Raw genomic sequence first — 23,654 nt, 5'->3', positions numbered from 1 at the left:
CCGCATTGCTGTCTACAACTACCTGAGGGGTGGTTGTGGCCAGGAGGAGGTTGCTCTCTTCTCTCAGGTGGCCAGCGCCAGAACGAGAGGACACAGCCTCAGGCTGCGCCAGGGGAAATTTAGGCTGGAGGTGAAGAGAAAGTTCTTCACTGAGAGGGTCATTGGCCACTGGAATGGGCTGCCCGGGGAGGTGGTGGAGTCGCCGTCCCTGGAGCTGTTCAAGGCAAGGTTGGACGTGGCACTTGGTGCCATGGTCTAGCCTTGAGCTCTGTGGTAAAAGGTTGGACTTGATGATCTGTGAGGTCTCTTCCAACCCTGATGATACTGTGATACTGTGATATCCTGAGCTGCATCAAAAGAAGCACAGTCATCAGATTGAGGGGAGGTGATTGTCTCTCTCTATTTCCGTTCTGGTAAGACTTGGTCCCCAGCACAAGAAAGACATGGACCTTTCTAAACATTTCTGGCCAACAGGTTCAGAATGGAAGTATTTGAGAGCTATGGAGGGCCATCAAAAGCCATTGCATATTCTGTTTGGGCCAGGCATTGCCACTCAGTGTTTGATACAGTAGAAAGCTGGGCTCTCACAAGGTGCCTATGGAATAAATGACAGTGCAGGCATTGAGCAGCATGACATTGACTTCCTGATATGCTTACAGTCCCTAAACTAAAGAGAAAAAAGAAACAGTATGTAAAATCTACTGTTACTTGAGTAGATTCACTCATGCTGTTTCTTTGTGATCTGGGGATTTTTATGCAAGTGTGTCTTTGGCTGCGGTTAGAGAATTTTGCAGAACTTTTCCAGTTGTCACTATTTGGTGTTGCACAATATTTTAATCCATTTTGTGTTCTTGGATAACATCATCTTCTCAATTTGTTCTGTCTAGTTGTAGGTTCCTAAGTGGCTACACGTCTCTTCACAGTTTGATTTCATTAGAAAGAAAAAGCTTGAAGGATTTTTAAATATAAGTTTCTCTCTCTCTCTATGATGTCAGCTATTCTTGCAATCTGTAACTGCTCATGTTGTTTTACAGCAGTTGGTTTTGGAAGATGATAGGATGTAATGGTTTCCCTTTTCCATGCTTCATGATTGTGTGCTGCAATGATTTTCATTATCTTTTGTCTTGGAAAACCTAAACCTCACTACAGTTTTTCTTGGTTTTTTTAAGTCACCAAATGAGAAATTCTAAAACCATAGGAAGGTAGGATAATTCTGATAGGTATAGGCCTCTGTAGTGTAACCTCCTGCTCAAAGTAGGATCAGCTCTGAGGTCAAATTGAGTTGCTCAAGGCTTCGTCCAGTTATGTCATGAACCTTCAGGGATGGAGACTGAATAATCTCTGGGGTTAACCTCTGCTCAGTGCTTGATTGTCCTCACGTTGAAAAGGTGTCTCCCTACATCCAGGTGCCCATGTCCTGTTTGCTTGTGCTTTTGTCTCTTATCCTCCCACCATGCATCACTATTGAAAGCTGAGCTCAGTATTCTGGATAACATAGATTTTAGCATGCTTCTCTTAGGTGGCTCTGAAGCCTTCTTTTCTTCAGACTGGAAAAAACCCAATTCTCTCAGCCTCTGAGCATCTTGGTGACCTTCTGCCCTTGCCTCTGTTTATTCATATTTTTCTTGTATGGAGGTCCCTAAAACTGGATGTGATACTCTAAGTGTGGTCTTGAAATACAAAAGTCTTTACAGTAAAAATGGCTGAACCTTGGAAGTGTTTGGTCAGAAAGGTTATAGAGTCTTTGTCCCTGGAGTTCAAAACCTGACTGCACATAGCCTTGAGCAGCTTGCTCTAGGTGACCCTGCATTGTGCAGAGGTTTGACTTAGATGATCTTAGAGAGGTCCATGCCAATCTGTGTTATTCAACAATGAATGCTGAGTTGGTGACAATCAACTTTCTTTTATCTACTGTGCTGGAAGGCTCCTGGCTGCTGGGTCATACCGCTCTCTCTCTCTCAGTTAACTGTTGAAACTTCCAGGTCACTTTCCACAGAACTGCTCCCCATCCAGTTTGTGTCCATCCTGCACTGCTGCAAAGTGCTGTAATGCTGATTTATAATAACCAATTTCTACAAGTGTGTGTGGCCATATCAAAACATGACTAAACAAGCCCACCATTCTTGATTATCTTCAGTGCAGTGGTTGATAATTTCACATTTGCAATCTATTAAGAGTAATTAGGTCATACCTACTGAGAATAAGAATCATGTGTTTGTAGAGAGTTTTTTTATTAACTAGTCCATTTCCAAAACAATTTTGTCTTGCATTTCAGGTTGAACAGTCAAAAGATAAAATGTTTCAGATGTCAATCTGCCATGCTTATGATAAAGCTAGTTACCTTTAGAATGCTTTTTAAAAGTAGGTGAGGAATGAGTATTTTTGCATTTTTACTTTTTAGGAATAATGTCTGTGCATACAGGAAAACTAGAACTTATCCCATGAGTGTTTTTTCCAGTTAACTAGACATTCCTATACATCCATTGTAATTTTTTAATTACTAAATTGTCCTTTATAACACTTTCCTCAACAGAGTCCTGTTAACATTCAAGTAAAAGGTTCATGCTGATCTATGTGACATGAAAATGTAATGTTCATGTATGAAATAGAGTATAACTCTTCATTTTAACTTCAAGTTTAAGGGTAACGAAATAACCAAGGGGGAAATACATGCATTGCATGATAATCTAACCAGATGTACTAAAAATAGTAATAAAATATTAATATAATTAGGTTTTTAGGGCCTGGGAATTTTTATAATTTACAGAATTAAAAGCCAGGGACTAAGGTATGTATTAGCCATTTCTATGGTTGATAAAGAATCCTGCAAAATTCTTCCTCACTCTTGAGCTATGGAAAGCTTTTGCTAACATGTTCCTCAAGTCTGAATTGTGGATGGAATCAATGCTGCTTGGAAAACATTTCAGAGGTCTGCAGGAACAGTTAAGTAACATGAAGATGCAGCTCAAACGTTGAGGAGTATGTACAGAAATGACTAGCACTAGCTCTTCTGGAAATTCTTCACAGGACCTTCCAAAGGTTTGTTTTTAAGGGAAGAGTAAGTCTAAGATAGCCTTCTTTGTACATTTCTGTTAAACTCTTTGTGGTGATTTGGCCCTGACTGGTTGGGGTCAGATGCTCACTAAAGCTGCTTCCTGGGAAAAAGGCTTCACTACGTGTACTGGTTGCTCCAGAAGACAAGTGCTATTAATGAATGCCTCCACACTTTTTTTTTCCTTACTTTTTATTGTCTGAGCTGACATGTGGTAGAGAATATCCCTTTGGTCAGTTTGGGTCAGCTGGCCCAGCCATGTCCCTTCCCAAGAATTTGCCCATCCTTCAGCCTCCTGTTGCAGGAGGTGAATATTGGAAAAGCACAGGCCTGGTGCTGTGTGAGCACTGCTCAGCAGTAGCTAAACACTGGTGTCATCCCACTACCCTCCTGCAAGGCAAGCTTCTTGATTATATTGGAAACTTATTTAGGTAGCTAGTTCAGCGTTGTGAGAAGTTGCAGTTCTCTTATATGAGATTACAGCTTTGTTGGCCAGGATAGATGTAAGGAATATGTGCTGTAAGTGTCTGCATCTGTTTATTATCTGTCACTTCTCACATGAACCATGTTTATTGCATATATGCTTTCATGCATGGCACAGGTTTCCATATCACGGATACCACAGGATCTCCCTGTGCAAAGACAGTGATAGTTTGTCTAGGATTTCTGAGTGTGCTTCAGCCCAGTTCTTCTGGTAAGCTTAGCTTAATGGAGAAAGTAGTCTTTTCCTGCCACCCTCCTCAGCTGAACATAGCACTGCAAATCTGATGTGCTTAGGGAAAACGTGGTATATGATATAATTGTCTCCTAAGCAGCCTCCAGAGTCTCTGCTCATGTCGTTTAGCTGATACTGAAAGACAGTGCTACAGTCGTGCACTGATCCTAATACCAGTCAGACACTGATGTTTTAGAAACATGAAAGTCCTGTCAGGAATTGTCAAGAGGTGCTAACAGTAGTTATTCTGTACGTAATTCTTTTAATGTTTGAGACACATATTCACATCCAGTGTCTGTTCCTACAGCTACTAGTGCTGTCACTCCAGTTGTGAGACAGAACCCGATATGCTCATCACTGTTCAGCAATTTCCAGAAATCCAGATTATTCATTTTATGCTAATGTTTTGTCCTGGGAATGGCAAAACATTGTAAGATTTTTTTCTTGAAGCAGTTACTATTGTAAGGAAAAGCAATAGGTTGCTTGGTCAAAATTGCAGCTTAAAACACCTATAAAGCAGAATCAGAGAATGACAGTGCACTGAATTGGAAGGGACCTCTAGAGGTTGTCTAGTCCAACCCTCCCTTCAGTAAGCAGGGACAGCCCCAACTAGATCAGATTGCTCAGGGTCTGGTCAAGCCTGAACTTGAATATCTTCAGGGATGGGGCCTCTACCACTTCTCTGGGTAACCTGTTCCACTGTTCTACCACCCCATTTCTTCTTACTGTCTCATCTAAATATATCCTTCTCTAGCTTAAAGCCATTGCCCTTCTTCCTATTGTTGCAAGCATTTATAAACAGTCTCTCTCTATCCTGGTAGGCCCTCTTCAGATACTGGAAGGTCCCTATAAAGTCTGCCTGGAGGCTTCTCTTATCCAGACTGAACAACTTCAACTTTCTCAGCCTGGTTTCGTAGGAGAGATGCTCCAGCCCTCAGAATTTTTTTGTGGCACTCCTCTGGACCCTCTCCATCAGGTCCATGTTCTTCTTGTGTTGAGGGCCCCAGGACTAGATGTTACTCCAGGTGAGGTCTCACCAGGGCAAAGTCCAGAATCACCTCTCTGGATCTGCTGGCAATGCTTCTGTTGATGCAGCCCAAGTTGCAATTTGCCTTCTGGGCTGTAAGTGCACACTGTCTACTCATGTCCAGCTTTTTGTCCACCAGTACCCCAAATCCTTTTCTGCAGGGCTGCTCTCTATCACATCCTCCCCAAATCTGTATTGATAATAGGGATTGTCCCAACCCAGGTACAGGATCTTGCACTTGGCCTGATTGAGGTTTATCTGGGTCCCATTTTCCAGCTTGTCCAGGTGCATCTGTATGACATCTTTTCCCTCTAGCATGTTGAGTGCACCAGTTAGCTTGGTGTCTTCTGCAGACTTGCTGAGGGGACACTCAATACCACTGTCTATGACAAGAGATTGAAGAGATTGAACAGGAGTAGTTGCAGTACAGACCACTGAGGGCTACCACTTTTCACCCATTTTCATCTGGACATTGAACAGTTGACCCCTACCTTTTGGCTGCAACCATCCAGCCACTTCTTAATCCACTGAACAGTTCACTGATCAAATCCCTCTCTCTCCAGCTTTTTATTTTAGATCTAAAGTACAAGTTGCTTTGCAAAACTTCATTAATTATATACCTATAATTATAGGGATTTCTGCTTATAACTACAGATTGCTCTGGCTTACTGAAAGTGGACTCATTGTTGGAGATACATATTGTGATGAATAAACAATAAGATGAGAATAGTCATCTTTTCATTATCACTGGCTTCCATAAAACATATTATGAACAACTTTAAGGTTAAGTATCCAGTTTCTCAAATTTAGATATTAATTGGAAAGTCATTAACAAATTTCATGAGGAGTAAGTTCTGCAATTAGGGCAGGCATTTTTGCCTCCTCACAGTTCTAGAATGGAATGAGCTGTTCTTCTGAGACATGGACATCGTTTTACTAAATACTTTTACTAAATACCTTTACTAAATACTTATCCAATGTTACCCCTAAACAGTATTTTTCTGCTATTCTATCTGCACGTCCTATGTAAGATTCAGATCTTCTGAAACATAATGACGGCCACAGCAGGTGCTTGTATCCAGAATCCTTTCTGTTTTCACGCTCAAATGTCTGCTTCTATTTTTCCTACATAATATTTTGGAACAAGTACTGTTTTATGCTATTTTAAGCTTAGAATGAAAGAAAAGAAGATTCAAAGTAGAACAAAAGGCTTTTTTTTCTTTCTGCAAGCAAATTTTACCGTTCTCAATTCTAGAGAATGTTCTTATGCAGAATACACGTAAATTACTATTAAGAATGAATACCATTAAGTGTAGACCTTTTTCAGGGCAAAATATATGCAGTATAATGTCATTTTGTGTGACTTTTCCAAAGGACCTTCAGATCTTCAAAGTCTTGTTTGAAGCTTCTTTGCATAAGTTCTTTGAAGACTTTATTCGTAACTGAAGAAAGAAATCCCAACATTATATTGAACATTGCTAGGCTGTAGATCTGTTGTGACTACAAACTGTTGGAGTGTAATTGACGTAATTGTTGTGTTAGCCCTGTTCTTTTGATGTGACAGTAATTAAAGCATGTCTGCTATTGTCTGTTCGAAACTTGGAATAGTTAAAATGTAGAAGAAGCATATGTTTTTCTAGTATGCTTTGAGTAGATTTAATCTGGCAAAGACTGTATCATGGTGTTTGATGATCTGATCTCAGATTTTTTCAAAGTAGACGCTGGAACCCTTGATGTACCAAAACCTGAGATTTAGCATCAGTGTCTACTTTTCAAAGTATAAATCCTACATTGGTTTAGAAGAATTCCACTTCATTCTGTTGCTTGTGCTATCACTTAACTGTACAGGAGGACTATACTGCATAATAAGCTTGATGTGAAATCACCTAAGTTTGGTTTAGCATATGCCCGTGAGAGATCTTTTGGGGACTCTCATAAGGTTTCTAGTGGCTTGATCTAGTCACTTGATGCCCCCATCAGTTTTAGAAGATTGAATACATCACGAGGATACTGGCCATCAGGATGCATGGTAAGAATTTCAGAGGCAATTGCTCAATCTGTGTAGTTTGAAATATCTGTGATTACCTCCTATGTGGGTATCTGGTCACGGATAAACAAGATCAGTGCTCAAAACTGCTTCCACATGCGATGGACAGAGTGGAGTGGATATGACATCAGGTTTTGAAAATGATTTCAAGGGGATTCAGGAGAACACAGACTCATCAGAAAGGTTTGTAGAAAGCGTGAAAATAAACACAGTTAATGGTTAAAAGTGGCTAACAAGATAAAGCCCACATTTAATGCTTTCTGTACATCCTATAAAGCAGCACAAATCTGACAGCTTTTGAAAGGAATCAATGATCCTGTGAAAAATCTGTCTGTCTGCAGTGCATTTTGATGAAGTCACTTACCAGAAATTCCTGAAGAAGCTAGATGTCCATGGTAGAGGCGTTACCTTGTACCATGTAGAGATGAGAAGGGTTCATATAAGTACTCTTTGAAAGAGAAACATAATGTTGCTGCTTTTAAAATACAAAATGAACTTGTGCGTGGTATGCTGCATGCAGTTCTGATCACAGAATGTTGGGGGTTGGAAGGAACCTCCAGATATCTTCGAGTCCAGCTCCCATACCAGAGCAGGATCATAATCTAATGCAGGTCTTAGAGGAATGCATCCAGACAGCTCTTGAACATCTCCGGAGAAAGAGACTCCACAGCCTCCCTGGGGAGCCTGTTCCAGTGCTCTGTGACCCTTACAGTAAAGTTGTTGTTCCTTTCTGTCCATACCCTTTTTTGAAATGGTGGCTTGAAAGTTTAAAACTGATGGAGGAATGGAACAGTTTGTGGGTGATGGATTATGTACATCAGCTTGGATAGCTTAACTGAGTAGAGGTATGTAATGTATGTCTGTAAATGAAGAGTTGCATGAAGGTGAATAGGAAGTAGCTGCTTTCCATCCCTTCTGATGTAAGGGCTGGATAGTATCTTGTAATACATCTGAGTGATAGGCTTAAAAAAAAAAAGGGGCCACTCGTCAAAGGGTGAAAAGCATTTTACATGTGTTTAGAACAGTCTGAAGTTGGTTGAAGAAAAATCTTTAAACAGTTTTAATTATGAGGATACCATCCTGAGATAGGAAAGTCTCAGCACTGCAAACTAGAAACTTGAAAGAATGCTGCAAGTGCATCACTGTAGGCTTATTTTGCTCTTATGTTCCTCTGTAGCCATTTTCTGCTGACTGCTCAGAAAAGGAAAAAAAAGCAAACCAAAAACCACCAAAGTGGTTATTTTGTTAGGCCCAGTAGCCAGTTCTAAGCTTGTAGCAATAAGCCTTTGTTGGAACTGTAGGTAATGGAAAATTGAGGGCATCAGTAGGATTTATCCTGAAGGCTGTAGTTGTTCTTCAGGACAGGTGTCTCAAGAAGCACGTAAGGAGCCTGTGTCTCTTTGGAAGCCAATAATACAGTTTTCTAGCCTGGCACTGAGAATAAATTTTTCAGGAAGAGAGCAAATATGTTTGAAATAGGTTCTGAATACATATTCAAAAAGTCATTGTTTTCTGGGTTTTAGATGAAGTGTACTGTGCTATCAACATGCTTTGGAATAAAAATACTTTGACCTTAAATTTACAGCATCAGGTTTTAGGGTTGTAAGTGTACATATTTATGATTTCTAGCATTTACCCTAATTTGAACTTTTGTGTGACTGTGCCACAATGCAAAAATATACCTTAAGCGCTTTTATTGCTACTTTGACAGTTTCTGTAATTTATAATGCATTCATTTAATGTAAACCTGAGGTTTGATTACATAGCCCAGTAGAAAAATGGGTCTTTGATTCTAAGAGTATAGGTACCATTATAACACAAGAATCAGTACCTGCTTTTTCATAAAATGATGGGGTTTTCCATCCTGTTGTGTATGAATAAATAAGATGCTGTTTTTCTACGTAGATGTGCTAGTTTGAAGCAAGCTATGGGCTGCCAAGAAGTGGAACACCGTTGAGCAGGGAATTAAGCTTCTGAAGGAGTTTGCTGTGAAGGAAGTGCTTTATGGAGATCATGGCACACATGAGCCTGATGATATTCCTTTGGGAACAGGTCTCATGAAGAAGCTTATTAAGCTTGCTCCTTCATCCTATGCTAACATCTTGGCCAGCAAATTCCTAGCAAGGAGTGATAATGGAAGATCTTTCACTGTTGGTGAATTCACTGATCAGCTCAGGCAGATTGAGGACAGCTTGTCACATTCTGGTATAATCTGTGCCATAAAGACTATGACTACAGAGCTTAAAGATGGTATTAGAGATGGCATTAAGGAGAGCATGAAAGAACTGAAGGAGGATCTCAAAAATCTGGTAAAGGATACCGTTCCTGCATCATCTGAATGGGTGAATGTTTCTGCAGTCAGGAACAGACGCCCACCTCCTGCAAGGCAATTCCAGCCTAGGAGGAGACAAATTCCACCCAGACAGCAGCAATCACGTGCGTCACTGTGGATACTTCTGCGTGACACATACGGTGAGAACATGAACAAGTGGGATGGTAAACCCACTTCAGCTCTTTCAAAGAGAGTCAAGGATCTGCAGAGTGGCAGAAACAGAGGCAGCAATGCCAGGAAAGTAGCTGTCACTTCTTCAGCTCCCGAGAGCAACTGCAATTGTTCCAACAGTTGCAGTTCCTCTCACAACAACACCAATCACTGTGTACACCCCACATGCCATGTTCAGCATTAGGGGTGCCCTGCCTCCAGCCAGGAGGAGGAAAGGGATAGTGGAGAGAACCGAATCTATTGGAATGCATTCATTAGGTGGCCTGGCAGTTCAAGAGTTCGGAAATACAGGGCTTTAGTTGACACAGGTGCTCAGTGTACTTTATTGCCATCTAATTGTAAAGGGACAGAGTCCATATCTATTTTTGGAATCACTGGTGGATCTCAAGAGTTAACTAAGATACAAGCTGAGATCAGTTTAACTGGTAAAGAGTGGAAGACACATACTATTGTAACTGGTCCTGATGCGCCTTGCATTTTGGGAATTGACTTTTTGAGACAAGGTTGTTTCAAAGATCCTAAGGGTCATAAATGGGCTTTTGGAATAGCATCTGTAGAGATTGAGGATGATAAATTGAAATTGTCTGTTAGACCTGAACTTTCTGATGAATCTGCAGTTGTGGGACATCATGACATAGAGGACCTGGAAGTGCCAATTGCAACTCAAACTGTTCATCACAGACAGTACAGAACTAACCGTGACTCTTTGTTGCCCATTCATCAGCTGATTCGTCAATTGGAGAGTCAGGCTGTCATCGAGAAAGCTCATTCACCTTTCAACAGTCCCATCTGGCCTGTGCGTAAACCTACGGGCGACTGGAGACTGACAGTTGACTTTCGTGCCCTCAACGAGGTGACGCCACCCATGAGTGCAGCTGTGCCGGACATGCTGGAACTCCAGTACGAGCTGGAATCGAAGGAGGCTAAATGGTATGCAACCATAGACATTGCTAATGCTTTCTTCTCTATTCCTATAGCAAAGGAGTGTAGGCCTCAGTTTGCATTCACCTGGAGAGGAATCCAGTACCAGTTCAACCGTTTGCCTCAGGGGTGGAAACACAGCTCAACCATCTGTCACTCAGTCATCCACAATGCACTGGAGAAAGGTAAAGCTCCAGAGCACATCCAGTACATCGACGACATCATTGTGTGGGGCCAAACTGCTAAGGAAGTCTTCGAGAAAGGTAACAAAATCATTGACATTCTGTTGCAAGCAGGTTTTGCCATTAAGAGAGACAAGGTCAAAGGACCTGCCAAAGAAATTCAGTTTCTGGGAGTGCGGTGGCAGGATGGTCGCCGTTACATTCCTCAGGATGTGATCAACAAAGTCTCTACCATGGCAGTTCCCACCAGTAAGAAGGACACACTTTCTTTCCTTGGTGTGGTGGGATTTTGGAGACTACACATTCCTGGTTTCAGTCAGATTGTCAAACCTCTGCATGATGTGACTCGTAAGAGAAACAATTTCGAGTGGGGACCTGAACAACAAGCAGCCTTTGATCAGATCAAGCGAGAAGTAGTCCATGCAGTGGGCTTGGGACCTGTGAGATCTGGTCCGGACATTAAAAACATTCTGTACACGGCTGCCAGTGACAATGGTCCAACTTGGAGTCTTTGGCAGAGAGCTCCAAATGAGACACGTGGTCGTCCACTTGGTTTCTGGGGACGTTGTTACAGAGGTTCAGAGACAAATTACACTGCAACTGAGAAAGAGATTCTAGCAGCCTATGAGGGAGTGAAAGCAGCTTCTGAAGTGATTGGAACTGAGTCACAGTTACTTTTAGCTCCTAGACTGCCAGTTCTTAACTGGATGTTCAAAGGCAAAGGCTCATCACCACATCATGCCACAGATGCAACCTGGTCTAAATGGATGGCTTTGATAACCCAACGAGCACGAATGGGTAATCTTGACCGACCTGGTCTGGTGGAGGTGATCACCAACTGGCCGGAAGGCACAGACTGTTCCAAACCTCCAGAGGAGAAAATAACTCGTGCTGAGGAAGCTCCTCCCTATGATGATCTCTCTGATGAGGAAAAGAACTATGCTTTGTTCACAGATGGTTCCTGTCGTCTTGTTGGGAACAAGCGAATATGGAAGTCAGCAGTTTGGAGTCCAACCAGGAGAGTTACCGAAACGAAAGATGGAGAAGGAGAATCCAGTCAGTTCGCTGAGGTAAAAGCTGTTCAACTTGCTCTTGATGTGGCTGAACGTGAGAATTGGCCTATCCTTTACCTCTACACCGACTCGTGGATGGTAGCCAATGCTCTATGGGGTTGGCTAAAGGACTGGAAGAAGAGTGGTTGGCAGAGGAAAGGAAAGCCTATTTGGTGTGTTGATCTATGGCAGGACATTGATGCACGGCTGGAGAAGATTCCAGTGAAGGTGCGGCACGTAGACGCACACATGCCTAAGAGCAGAGCAACTGAGGAACATCAACATAACCAGAAGGCAGACCAAGCTGCTAAGATTGCTCAAGTTGATACCAACTCTGAACTTGACATTGACCTTGATTGGAAACACCGAGGTGAGCTGTTCTTAGCTCGGTGGGCCCATGACTCATCTGGACATCAAGGCAGAGATGGAACGTACCGATGGGCTCGCGATAGGTCAATTGACTTGTCCATGGACGCTATCACCCAAGTCATCTATGACTGTGACATTTGTGCTGCTATTAAGCAGGCTAAGCGAATCAAGCCCTTATGGTATGGTGAGAGATGGTCAAAGTACAAGTATGGTGAAGCCTGGCAGATTGACTACATCACTTTACCTCGATCTCGTTCTGGCAAGCAGTATGTGCTAACGATGGTAGAAGCCAGCACTGGATGGTTGGAAACCTATCCAGTTCCACATGCTACTGCACGTAACACCATTGTTGGTTTGGAGAGACAGATCTTGTGGAGACATGGAACTCCAGAGAGAATTGAGTCAGACAATGGTACTCATTTCAAGAATAATCTTGTAAAAAACTGGGCCAAAGAGCATGGTATTGAATGGATCTATCACATACCCTACTATGCACCAGCTTCAGGGAAGATTGAACGCTACAATGGTTTGCTGAAAACCACCCTAAAAGCCATGGGGGGTGGAACTCTGAAAAACTGGGACAAACATTTAGCACAAGCTACCTGGATGGTAAATAGTAGAGGTTCAGTAAACAGAGCAGGACCTGCACAATCAGATTTGGTCCAAACAGTAGACGGTGATAAAGTTCCTGTTGTACATGAAAAGAATCTGTTAGGGAAAACTGTTTGGGTATTTTCTCCTTCGGGCGAAGGGAAACCTGTCCGAGGGGTGGTTTCTGCTGAAGGTCCTGGTCATACATACTGGGTAATGCAGGAGAATGGTGAAATCCAGTGTATTCCACAGAGAAATTTAACCTTAACTGAGAGAGTTTAAATTCAAGCTGTTAGGAGTTTTCTGTTCTAGGTAACATCGGCGCCCAACACTGAGAGAATCTACGATAGAATCTACAGTACGTGAGCACGAAACCCAACATCACCTGGGAGTCCCTGTTCTGAGCTTTTGAATCACCTACATCTGATTGAAGTGTGAACTGAACTTATATATATTGTTTTAGTGTAAATATTGGTTTAGATTAGATTAGATAATTCTCAGCGATACTCTGAGCGAAGTAGACAAGGGGTGGATTGTGCTAGTTTGAAGCAAGCTAGAATGTTTTGGTAACAGAACTAGATAACGGGCAGTGAAATGAAAAACAATTGTGTCTACTTCTCTCACAGTCACGCTGAGAACTCTGGGAAGAAGAAAGACTTTTTCTCCATTTTGTTTCTCACTTTTGCTTTTGCCTTGGACCTGGTCACATCTCATTAACCCTGCTCCTACTAACCTTGCTCCCTAACCTCTTGGCTGCACCTCTTTTCTTCCTGAGAACTGGGGTAAGGTTGAGAGGGCCGGGGGGAGGTGTTGGGGTGGTTTGAGAGCCCCTCCTGGGGACTCAGGTTTCTGGGAGGGGAGTTGTGCTTTTGTATTGTTTATCCTTTGTATATTTCTGTATATAATTGTATATAACTGTATATATTGTAAATAGCTGCTTGTAAATTCTGCTAGCTGTAAATAAATTGCTTCATCTATATTCCCAGAGGCCGTCTGAGTTAGCTGGGGCAAATACAAAGTGTGGGAGGGGCGGGGTAACCCCCAAACCATCACAGTAGAAAATTTTGGGGCTGTAACACTTTGTAAATTGCTTTCCTATTGCTTATGAAATTCTAAGTTTTCAAAACTCAGGCTCAAGAATTGCAAAGATTGAAAAATCTGTTAGAGGAAGTAACTTGGAGTAATTCTGGAGCTTGCTATCAAATTTGTGCAAGCAGCATCCTCTAGCAAACTTGTGTATTTATCCTCTCCCTTTCCTGAGCTGTGTTTGAGATTATGTTTACATTATAATCTCCAGCTTCTTCAAGAAACATTTTGGATAAACTGTGCCTGGCATCCATAGTGTTAATATACATATTGGCTGTCGTCATCTACGTGTCATTTATCCTTCCCATGCAAACGGATGATCCTTAGTTTACTTAATACCACTTTCTCATTGTATCCACGGGAAAGGTCACCATAGGACTTTCCAAGGTAAACAGAGGCAGGAAAGTGGACCTGGTACCTAGTGGTGTTAAACATGTGTTGTGATCTCACTTCCACCTCTCTCCACTCGCTTGTTTCTCCCTTTCTCTCCTTTCTGTGAGTATGGGAGGATGGTTCCAGTTAAATGTGTTCAGTGCATTTTTTTTGTTTTCACTTTCTAATCCAAGTTTCTTCTGTTTAGAATTTCTCTAACTTTAAATATAAAAAGGAATTATCTAATATTTATTTTCATATTTAGTGAAAGCTATAATTGAAATATTTTAAATTGTAAGATATTTTTTAAAAAGAAGGCCTTCCAGAACCAGTTGTAGTTGCAGGGAATTTTGGAGTGCTTATACTAGCCTCTAGAGAATAACTACTGACTGCTAACATAAAGATTTGAGACTGAAGCAAGCTTTGAGCCCTTGTGACATTATAAAGTCTTAACCTTCTGTATCTTAAGGTGAAGCTAATTATGTGTTGGAGTCTGTACTAGATATTGTAACTGTTCAGCTGTGAAGTAGGTTAGCACAGTTCACTGCAAGTCTGTTGAAGCTGTCTAAGCAGAATGTCAAGGAATTTGGATATTGCACAACAATGTGTGCTTTTATGTTTATCACGGATTTTATTGTGTACTCATGCATGCTTTGTCATATGTGAATGCAAACTAGAAATTGTCAAAAGTAGTTTTTAGAATTGTAAGACATTTTGTTAATTGTTTACTGAAGAACTATTGAGGCAAGACAATCCTGTTCTGACTTTTTCATAGTTTTTTGTTTATTAGTGATGATAAATAAATGTGGAAATACAATAAAAATTTGCAGGATGAGTAATAAAATGTTCCTTTGAGGACCTGCAACTGTGAAATAGAAAGTAGAAGAGCTGAATACTGGAACTTTTCTGCAGAAGTTATCAGAGAAGTTGTATTTGGTTTATGTGGCAAAGTTTTTATAGCAGAGGAGCTGCAGGGGTGTCCTCTGTGAGAAGAGACTCTATGCTGGACAGACCCAAGTTGCAGCCAGCTCCAGGTCAGTGATGGTGGTACCTCTGTATATATAGGAAAGGTAAAAAACACTGTGCAGCACCTGTAAGAGAGGCGTGAAGAAAAACTGAGAGACGCAACTGTGCAGACACAAAAGGCAGTGAATAAAAAGAGAGAAGGGCTTCTTCAGGAGCAGAGATTCCCTGGCAGCCCATGGTGAAGACCACAGTTCTCCTGCAGCCCATGGAGGATAATGTTGGAGGAAATATCCACCATGCAGCCCACAGAGGGACCTCATGCCAGAGTAAGTGGAGATGCCTTGATGGAAGCTGCATCCATGGAGAGGAGCTCATCCAGGCCCAGGCTTTGTGGAAGGACATAAGGCCCATGAGGAGTAGCAGGCATGAAGTGTTATGAACTGGTGACAATTCCCGTTTCATATCCCCCTACATGACTTGATGGGGATGAGATAGAAGATTTGGAAGTACAACGAAGTCAAATTTGAAAGATTGTATTGCCAATTGCATTCTATGGTAGAAGGATTAAAGTCATAACCACTCTACTTCTCTATTTCCCTGAGCAATAATTCATGAATTCCATTAGTTTGCCATGTTTTTTCTCTAAGTGTGTTACTAGCTTTTTTTCTTCCACCTGTAAGTTCAAAAGGAGCAAGAATAGCAGAAAACAGAATGCTTTTTATATTTGCAAAGTCCTTTGCACAGCTTCACAGACTCTAGAAAGTCAATTACAAGTGAGGAGGGAATATGTACAGAATAATTTAATTAGAAGAGATATCTGAGGGAGCCATCAAAAGTCTTTCCAGTTAGACGAGTCAGTACAAGTAGAAGGCAGACTCCTGGCTGCCTTTATTTGCAGCTAAAATAACAGAAAAATAAGTGAATAGGCAAAAGATCCAGTGTTATGAAGAGCAAGCTTATCAGTTTTCAGATCCAAGATGGCAGTTTTGGGTTGCATTTCCAGGTGTGCACAGAGTGAATGATTTTGAGAAAGAAAACATTTTCAGATTCATATCACAGTTGGGAGTTGTGCTAATGGGCAAGAGGCTAATGATCAAAGTGGTAGTGCTTCAGCTCTGTGTTGACTTTTAGTGTTACATATATAAAGGCATTTTTACAGAGAATCTGTTAAGAGATTAAATAATTGAGTACCATATTGCTGTACTTAAAGCACAATACTACTTCCAGACAAAAAGAACAAAAAAAGAGAAATGTCTCAAGATACATAAAAATTAACTTGATATTCATGCCTTTTACTCTAAGGCTAAGTTAAAATTTGAAAAGAAGAAAAAGCAATATTCTTATATCAATGAAAATTTTTAGGGTTGTTTTTGGGATAGTTGCTCAGCTTTCCAATTGATTTTCTTACAGGGATGATTCAAAAAATAGCAGCTGAGATGAAAATTGCTTTACCTTGGTTTTCCATGCATGTAGTGGTCACATAAGAATGATTTTACATAGCAACTTTCTTTTAAACTACATATTCTTGAATCTCTCTGTATCGAAAGTCATCATAAAATGAGTTCAATGGAGAGATTGTCAATCAAATATTCAGAAACCTTGCTATTTATTTAACTAATATCTTTATTTTAAAAGATTGATCACTTCAGGATTAAAGTGGAGATACATTTCTCTTATTATTTCAAACTCCATGTTATAGGGCTGCAATTAAAAAAACTAATAAAAGAAAATCCACTTACAGTTAATACAAAGAAATATATGCAGGGACCCTGCCATTTTAGCTAGATAGTTTGTGTGTTAGATTTTAATGATATTAACTGTGAACTTGGATTCAGAACAGTCAGGACTCCATTGAAAAAGACTTTGATTTCTTATGCTGCTGGAAGGTAGTATTCTGATCTTCTAAGGATCAGATTCTTACCCTGTCACTGATTAGAGCCTGAATTCTCATATTTCTTACATTGTTTGGGAAAGAATTGTAAATTTATGAGGAAAATAAAAAAATTAAACAAAAATCTGGCATGGCACATTTTGGCATTTCAGATGACAGCATTTTTCACAGAGAGAGTGATTTCCCATTGGAATGGGCTGCCCAGGGAGGTGGTGGAGGCACCGTCCCTGGGGGTCTTCAAGAAAAGACTGGATGAGGCACTCAGTGACATGGTCTAGTTGACTGGCTAGGGCTGGGTGATAGGTTGGACTCGATGATCTTGGAGGTCTCTTCCAACCTGGTTGATTCTATGATTCTATGATTTTAAAACTACTTGGGCTTCTGTAATGAGACTGTAGCTTCCGGGACATTAGATGAGCAAATGGAGAGCAATTGATGCAGTGATAGCTAAAGGGTATATAATGTTAGAGATGAAGACTTGAAGTAGGAATATAGAATGTGATGATTTACTGCTTAGGAAGTGTAAAATCAAAACACAAGTACCTTAAAACATAGGAATATACATGAATGGAGAGAAGTACATAAAGGAGGCCTGGTTTTGGTTCGTTTTTTTTCCTCACCAATTTCTGTATGGTTTCTTCTTCAGGATAACTACACATTTGCACAGCCAGGAATTCAGAAGAAAGTGAAAATGTTGGAAGAACTTGTTAGTCGAATCGATGGTAAGTCTTGAAAGGTAACCTAATTTCTAACTGTTTTTTCAATGAAAGTGTTTCCTTAAAATGTTTGCAAGAAGTCAAGCCAACATCACTGCAGTTGTCTGCACTGGCGAGGTAGCATCACTTTCCTCAGATGAGGTGTCATGATCAATTTGTGGCACACTGGCCTTTCCAAGATCACTGTTGTGTATCATTTAAAAGAAGCCCACTAGAGCATGAGCAACTTTCATTACTTTTTATTAAGGCAATATAATAAAAATTCAATGGCAATTTCTTAGCAGCAGAGTAATGACCACATACACAAAGCAGCCAGTATTCATTTCACATTAAGCTCAATGATTGTTGTAATTCAGGCAAGTCACAGTGGTTGTTTATGGTTGTCCTTTGGCACTATGTTTTGTGCCTTTGTGCATCTTTTTGCTATCTGGAATGCCTGAATAATTTCTCTGTGGAATCCAATTAATTATGAACTCTGGAAATAACATCTTTAATATTATAGATAAATTACAGTGTGTGCAGGGGTAATTTTAGATTATGCTTTCATCTTTTAGTGTGGCACTTTGAAATATTTTCCACCTTCATCCTTAAAATAATTCCCTTCATGAAATGCTGACTGTCATATTGCTAGAGCAGAGTTTAATTAAATGAAATGCAAGAGATAATGCTTGCCCATTCTAAACATACTCTCTTGGTAGTTTGTTAAATTAATGAACAGAGTATTAACAAAATGTTGCCAAGCAAAACCAGGCACATATTTGTGACACTAGCCTGTTGATGATGAAATGCAAAAAAATATTTCTTGTGTAGCTTAATCTTTGATAACCTCCTTAGAAAAATAATTCCAACTTTTTATTACATGTACTGTGAGTATTTCTGGTGCCAGTGCTTACCATAGCAGATTTTAGAGTGGCCTGCATGTATTGACATCATGAATATTTGATGTTGCTCTTTGTGCCCTTTTAGCATGTTAAAGCAGTTGTAATGATCACAGCCTAAGAGCAGGAGAATGCTCTTATGTAATATTACAATATGTATGTAAATGTATGTATAACTTTTTGTTTGCCATCTATTTTTTAAAAGGTAATTGAATACAAAAACTATAAGAGGATAGTTCTGTATATATGGTAATAAACTATATAAAACAGTGTATTTTATTTAAAAGTAATCTGACTGCTTGTAGTGTAACTCTATGTTGTATTATGTGCTTAGATGAATATTGATGTTTACATTTCAATTACTTAGAGGAGCAAATGTTTGTATAATAAATTAAGTGTATAATTAGAATGCCTGTAAATAGACTTGAATTTGGTTTATATAAACCTAGTACAAACGAATTCTTTAACCAATTTTTAAAAAATTAACAGTGCCATTCAGATAATATTCTTGTTTGGTTTAATAAAAATATTGAACATAATATCATGTATTATTATTTCGTTTCTAAGAAATAAATAAATGCAACAGGATTATGTACCTTTGGGGACATAGTTAAATAACTTTTTCTCAATGCTTAGGTTTGAAAAGCTTTATTTTCGGGCTTCACAGTAGTAGTAATAATAATAGTAGTAGTAATAATAATAATTTACAGACAGTTGTAGAAAATACATGTCGTTTACCAGGATAGTTAAGAATGTCCTTTTCCCAGAAAGTTAAGCCTGGGTTTTTGTTTTGGGGCTTTTTTTCTGATTTAAAATAATTTAATGAGGTCTTTATAGGGCTGAATTTAATAGGAAAATGCTTAATTGTTCCATATCAGGAATTGTGATTGTTAATTGATTTTTCTCAATGTGGATCCAATGTTTTCTTCTGTGGGCTTTTTGATCTATATTGTATACTATTTAGTAAAGGAGGTAACCATTACAAGGTGTATTTTACACTGAGATGTATGTTTTGGGAGATTCTGACTGTGACTCTAGATTGTAAATCTGCCAAATTTTAAAATAAAAAATAAGATGGGTACTGAAAATACCTTTTCTACCCTAGAAAACAAGGCCTATTTTTGGGTAGTTTATAGTAGACATTATCAGTGTTTTCTAGTTAATGTTGATTTTCCATACTATTCTAAATACTCACAAAGTAGGCTGAGGAAGCTGGGGTTGTTTAGCCTGGAGAAGAGGAGGCTCAGGGGTGACCTCATTGCTGTCTACAGCTACCTGAAGGGAGGCTGTAGCCAGGTGGGGGTTGGTGTCTTCTGCCAGTCAACCAGCAACAAAACAAGGGGACACAGTCTCAAGTTGTGCCAGGGTAGGTCTAGGCTGGATGTTAGGAGGAAGTTCTTCACAGAGAGAGTGATTGGCATTGGAATGGGCTGCCCAGGGAGGTGGTGGAGTCGCTGTCCCTGGAGGTGTTCAAGAAAAGCCTGGATGAGGCACTTAGTCTAGTTTATTGGACAGGGCTGGATGCTAGGTTGGAGTGGATGATCTTGGAGGTCTCTTCCAACCTGGTTGATGCTGTGATTCTATGATTATTTGATTTTACTTAAGTCTTAACTAGATGTCATGTAACTTGTTGTTTACCTGATTGAGTAGAAGAGAATGGTTTCCTTGTTTGAACTACATAGATAGAGAAAGCACATAAAACTCATCTTATTACAGATGTATTTTGCACGTTGTCTGTATGACATACCTGTAACATATGTAGAAGTTAATAGAGACTATTTAGAAATGGGTATTGTAACACTTCAGCGTAAGGAAAATACAGTTTAATAACTTTTCATAGTAGAAACTATGTTGAATTTTAAAAAAAGGTTGTTGCTACTGATATGCTTCTTCCAAAGACCATAAACTCTCTTACTTACCCTGAGTCACTACTGTGTCTCTCTATTCAGTCAGGCTGGCCTTCTTCCCCACCAACCTGTCTTTCAGCACATGGGGATGGTCTGTTTCTGGCCCTTTAAGAATTCTCACTTAAACCGTGTCCAGTGGTCCTGGACTTCTTGGCCCTTAAGGACTGCCTCCCAAGGATCTCTCTTTACCAATCTCTAACACAGGCCACAGTCTGACTGCTGGAAGTTCAAGATGATAGTCCTGATGCAGGAATGTTGATGTGCTGGAAGATAGGAAGGCTCTGCAGAGGGATATGGACAGGCAAGATCAATGGTCAAAGCTCAACTGCATAAGATTTAACAAGGTCAAGTGCTGGCCTTGTGCTGGCCAAGTGCTTGATCCTGCAATGTTCTCAGATGGCCAAGAACAACATTCTGGTCTGTATCAGGAATAGTGTGACCAGAAGGACTAGGGAAGTGATTGTTTCCCTATACTTGACAGCGGTGAGGCTGCACCTCAAATTCTGTGTTCGGTTTTGGCCCCTCACTACAAGGACATGGAGTTTCTGGAATGCGTCCAGACAAGGGCAGTGAAGCTAGTGAAGGGTCTAGAGAGCAAGTTTTATGAGGAGCAGCTGAGAGAACTGGGATTAGTCTAGAGAAGAGAAGGCTGAGGGGTCTCTACAGCTCCATAGTATCAAATGACAGAACAAGAAGAAATGGCCCCAGGTTGCATCAGGGGAGGTTTAGATTTGGTATTAGGAAAAAAAATCTTGACTGAAAGGATTATCAGGCTTTGGAATAGGCTGCCCTGGGAGGTGGTGGGTTCACCTATTTGTTGAAACCTCAGAGCAGAGGACCTCTCTAGCACAGCATACTTCAAACATTGAACTTATTTCTAGCAAGCCCAGTTTTCTTTGCTTTGCACTTCAAATCTTGTTTAAAGCTTTCAGTGAATCCTGATACCTTCTGTGCTAGGATCCTTTTCCCTCTTTGAGAGAGCTCTATCGTGTCTACTGCCATCAGGCTTTGTGTTGTATAAATCAACCTATGCTTAAAGAACCCAAATTCCTGCCAGTGCACAAAGTCCTCTTGTATGCTAGTGTTCCAGAACTGAACACAATCCTGCACACACTCTCTCAAAAGTAGTGATTACAGAGGAAGAATTGCTTCTCCTGACATTTTTTACTTCTCTCTTGCTTAGAAAGCCAATATGTAGTTCTCCTCTCTTTCTGCAAGGACACGCAGCCTGTTTTCTACCGAGACCAAGTCCTCCTTAGCAGACCTGCTGTCCAGCCAGTTGGTGCCCTACCAGTGCTGTTGAATGAGACTATTCCATCCCAGATACAGGATGTTGGCTTCCCCTGAAACTCAGGATGTTCTTGTGAGTCATTCCCTCAGTCTGCCAAGGTCTCTCTGAGTAGCAGTGCTGACTTTCAACATGTCAGCTATTCCTCCCAGTATCCATAGAGTGTTCACTCTGTGCCATTATTAGTTGTTTAATTAATGTGTTGCACAGTATCAGACCCAGTATTGGCCTCTGGGGATGCCATTAGTGAATTAGCTGTCATTTGGACTTTGCACTGATCATCACAACCCTTATAATACAGTTTTAGATAGTAAAAGATTACTTTTTCCAGTATTCTTAGGGCCTTTTTTTTTTGTCTATGAGGCTATTCGCTCAGTTTCTTCCTTTTGCCAGAAACATCCACCAAAGTACATATAAGATGAAAATAATTTTTTGTTAGATAGTGGTAGATGTGTATTGCTGTCGTTTCATAAACTTTTGGATGTATTAGTAAGGAATCCTGACCTAGTTGACTTTTTGATGGAATCACAACATAGTTTAATTAAATGTTATGCTGTTGTGCTTTCTCTTCTCCATTCCTTTGTGCTTTTGAGGTTTTATCCTTGCAGTAGGTCTGCTATACTGTAGTTAAAGAGAAACATGTGGCTGATAGGAATTCAGTAAGTGTTTTTCAAAAAGAAATCTCATGATCTATATCTACTGTAAATATCCAAAGTGCTAATTCTGGCTATTATGAAATAAAATAATATTCCTGTTGCTACTATGTCACATTGTTTTCTCGATGCCAGTAACTACATCATAAACAGAATCTTAATGCAGTAAGTAGCTCTGTGAGTGTGTGAAGCTTGTACAATTTGTTTGCTAATAGTAGTTGATTACCAATATATGAGAAGTGTTAATGCATTATATTAGTGATTCAAGCAACCTTCATTAAACCAACCTTATGGATAACAGCTCCTCTCAAAGTAGCTGTCCTTGTGCATGCAGTACCAAATGTTGCAGTAGACTTCAATCAGCAAAGCTGCTCTTTTAATTTAATCATAATCTCAGTCTGCTTAAATGCCAGAAAAGAATTTTAATTAATTATATTTAATAAAAAAGTTGAGTTTGTTAATAGAATGTTGCTATAGAGACAATGAAATTTGAAGATAAAACATTATTTAATCTCATTTATCTCACCATTATCACTCAGCTTGTTCTAGGAATTATGCAACATTATTGAGAGGTTCCATAGATAGATCAATAATACAAGGAATCTATTACAACTAATTATCTTTTCAGTTTCCTGTAATGTCAGTAAAGCTTTTCTGCTCTAGATTGTGAACCATCTCTCATGGTTTATAAAAGATCACATCCATGGGCACGTTATCTTCAATTTTTACTTAATCTAGGCTTGAAAATAGACAGGTATGGTCTAGGAATGCAAAATCAATTCGGGATTTGTGTTCACAGAATTTACATATGTTTAGTATTTGCATGATTTTGTATTTGAGAGAGTCTTAGCTTCAGTTTAATGTAAGAAATTTGGTAATTACATTAGAATTTAAAATACCCATTTGGAGAAGGCTGAGCATTTGTAGATAAATGTTGGGATTCCATAAACATTGAAAGATGTTAAATTTTGTGGCATTCTGTCTCAATTAGTGAGAAAGCAGTTCTAGACAAAATCAAGAAAACAAACAAGCAGCAACAAACCCCCCAAAAGCAACAAAATAACTTGTTATAATATTACATTTATTTATTGTTTATGTTGGATTCTTATTAGCATTTCTAGAAACCAGAAAGGCTGTACTGATGACTGGAGAGATACAGGCTAGGGTCGGAGTGGCTGGAGAGCAGCCAGACAGAGAGGGATCTGGGGGTACTGATTGATACCCGCCTGAACATGAGCCAGCAGTGTGCCCAGGTGGCCAAGAGAGCCAGTGGCATCCTGGCCTGCATGAGGAATGGTGTGGTCAGCAGGAGCAGGGAGGTCATTCTGCCCCTGTACTCTGCACTGGTTAGACCACACCTTGAGTATTGTGTTCAGTTCTGGGCCCCCCAGTTTAGAAGGGACGTTGAGATGCTTGAGCGTGTCCAGAGAAGGGCAAC

At 40.1% G+C, this 23,654-nt stretch overlaps 1 protein-coding gene across 2 annotated transcripts in view; it reads left to right on the top strand.

Annotated features, from left to right (window-relative positions):
• TBC1D22A (TBC1 domain family member 22A) overlaps positions 1–23,654 on the top strand; it is a 187,107-nt gene that overhangs the window by 60,425 nt on the left and 103,028 nt on the right. For both annotated transcript variants that reach the window (XM_064142446.1, XM_064142447.1), the window contains exon 10: positions 17,421–17,496. In XM_064142446.1, coding sequence (XP_063998516.1) covers positions 17,421–17,496 — 76 coding nt within the window. The remainder of the gene's footprint in view (positions 1–17,420; positions 17,497–23,654) is intronic.

This window comes from Pogoniulus pusillus, chromosome 4 (assembly GCF_015220805.1).
Source record: "Pogoniulus pusillus isolate bPogPus1 chromosome 4, bPogPus1.pri, whole genome shotgun sequence".
Lineage (NCBI taxonomy): Eukaryota > Metazoa > Chordata > Aves > Piciformes > Lybiidae > Pogoniulus > Pogoniulus pusillus.
The sequence above is the reverse complement of the archived record's forward strand: the minus strand, read 5'-3'. Positions and strand labels throughout refer to the sequence as shown.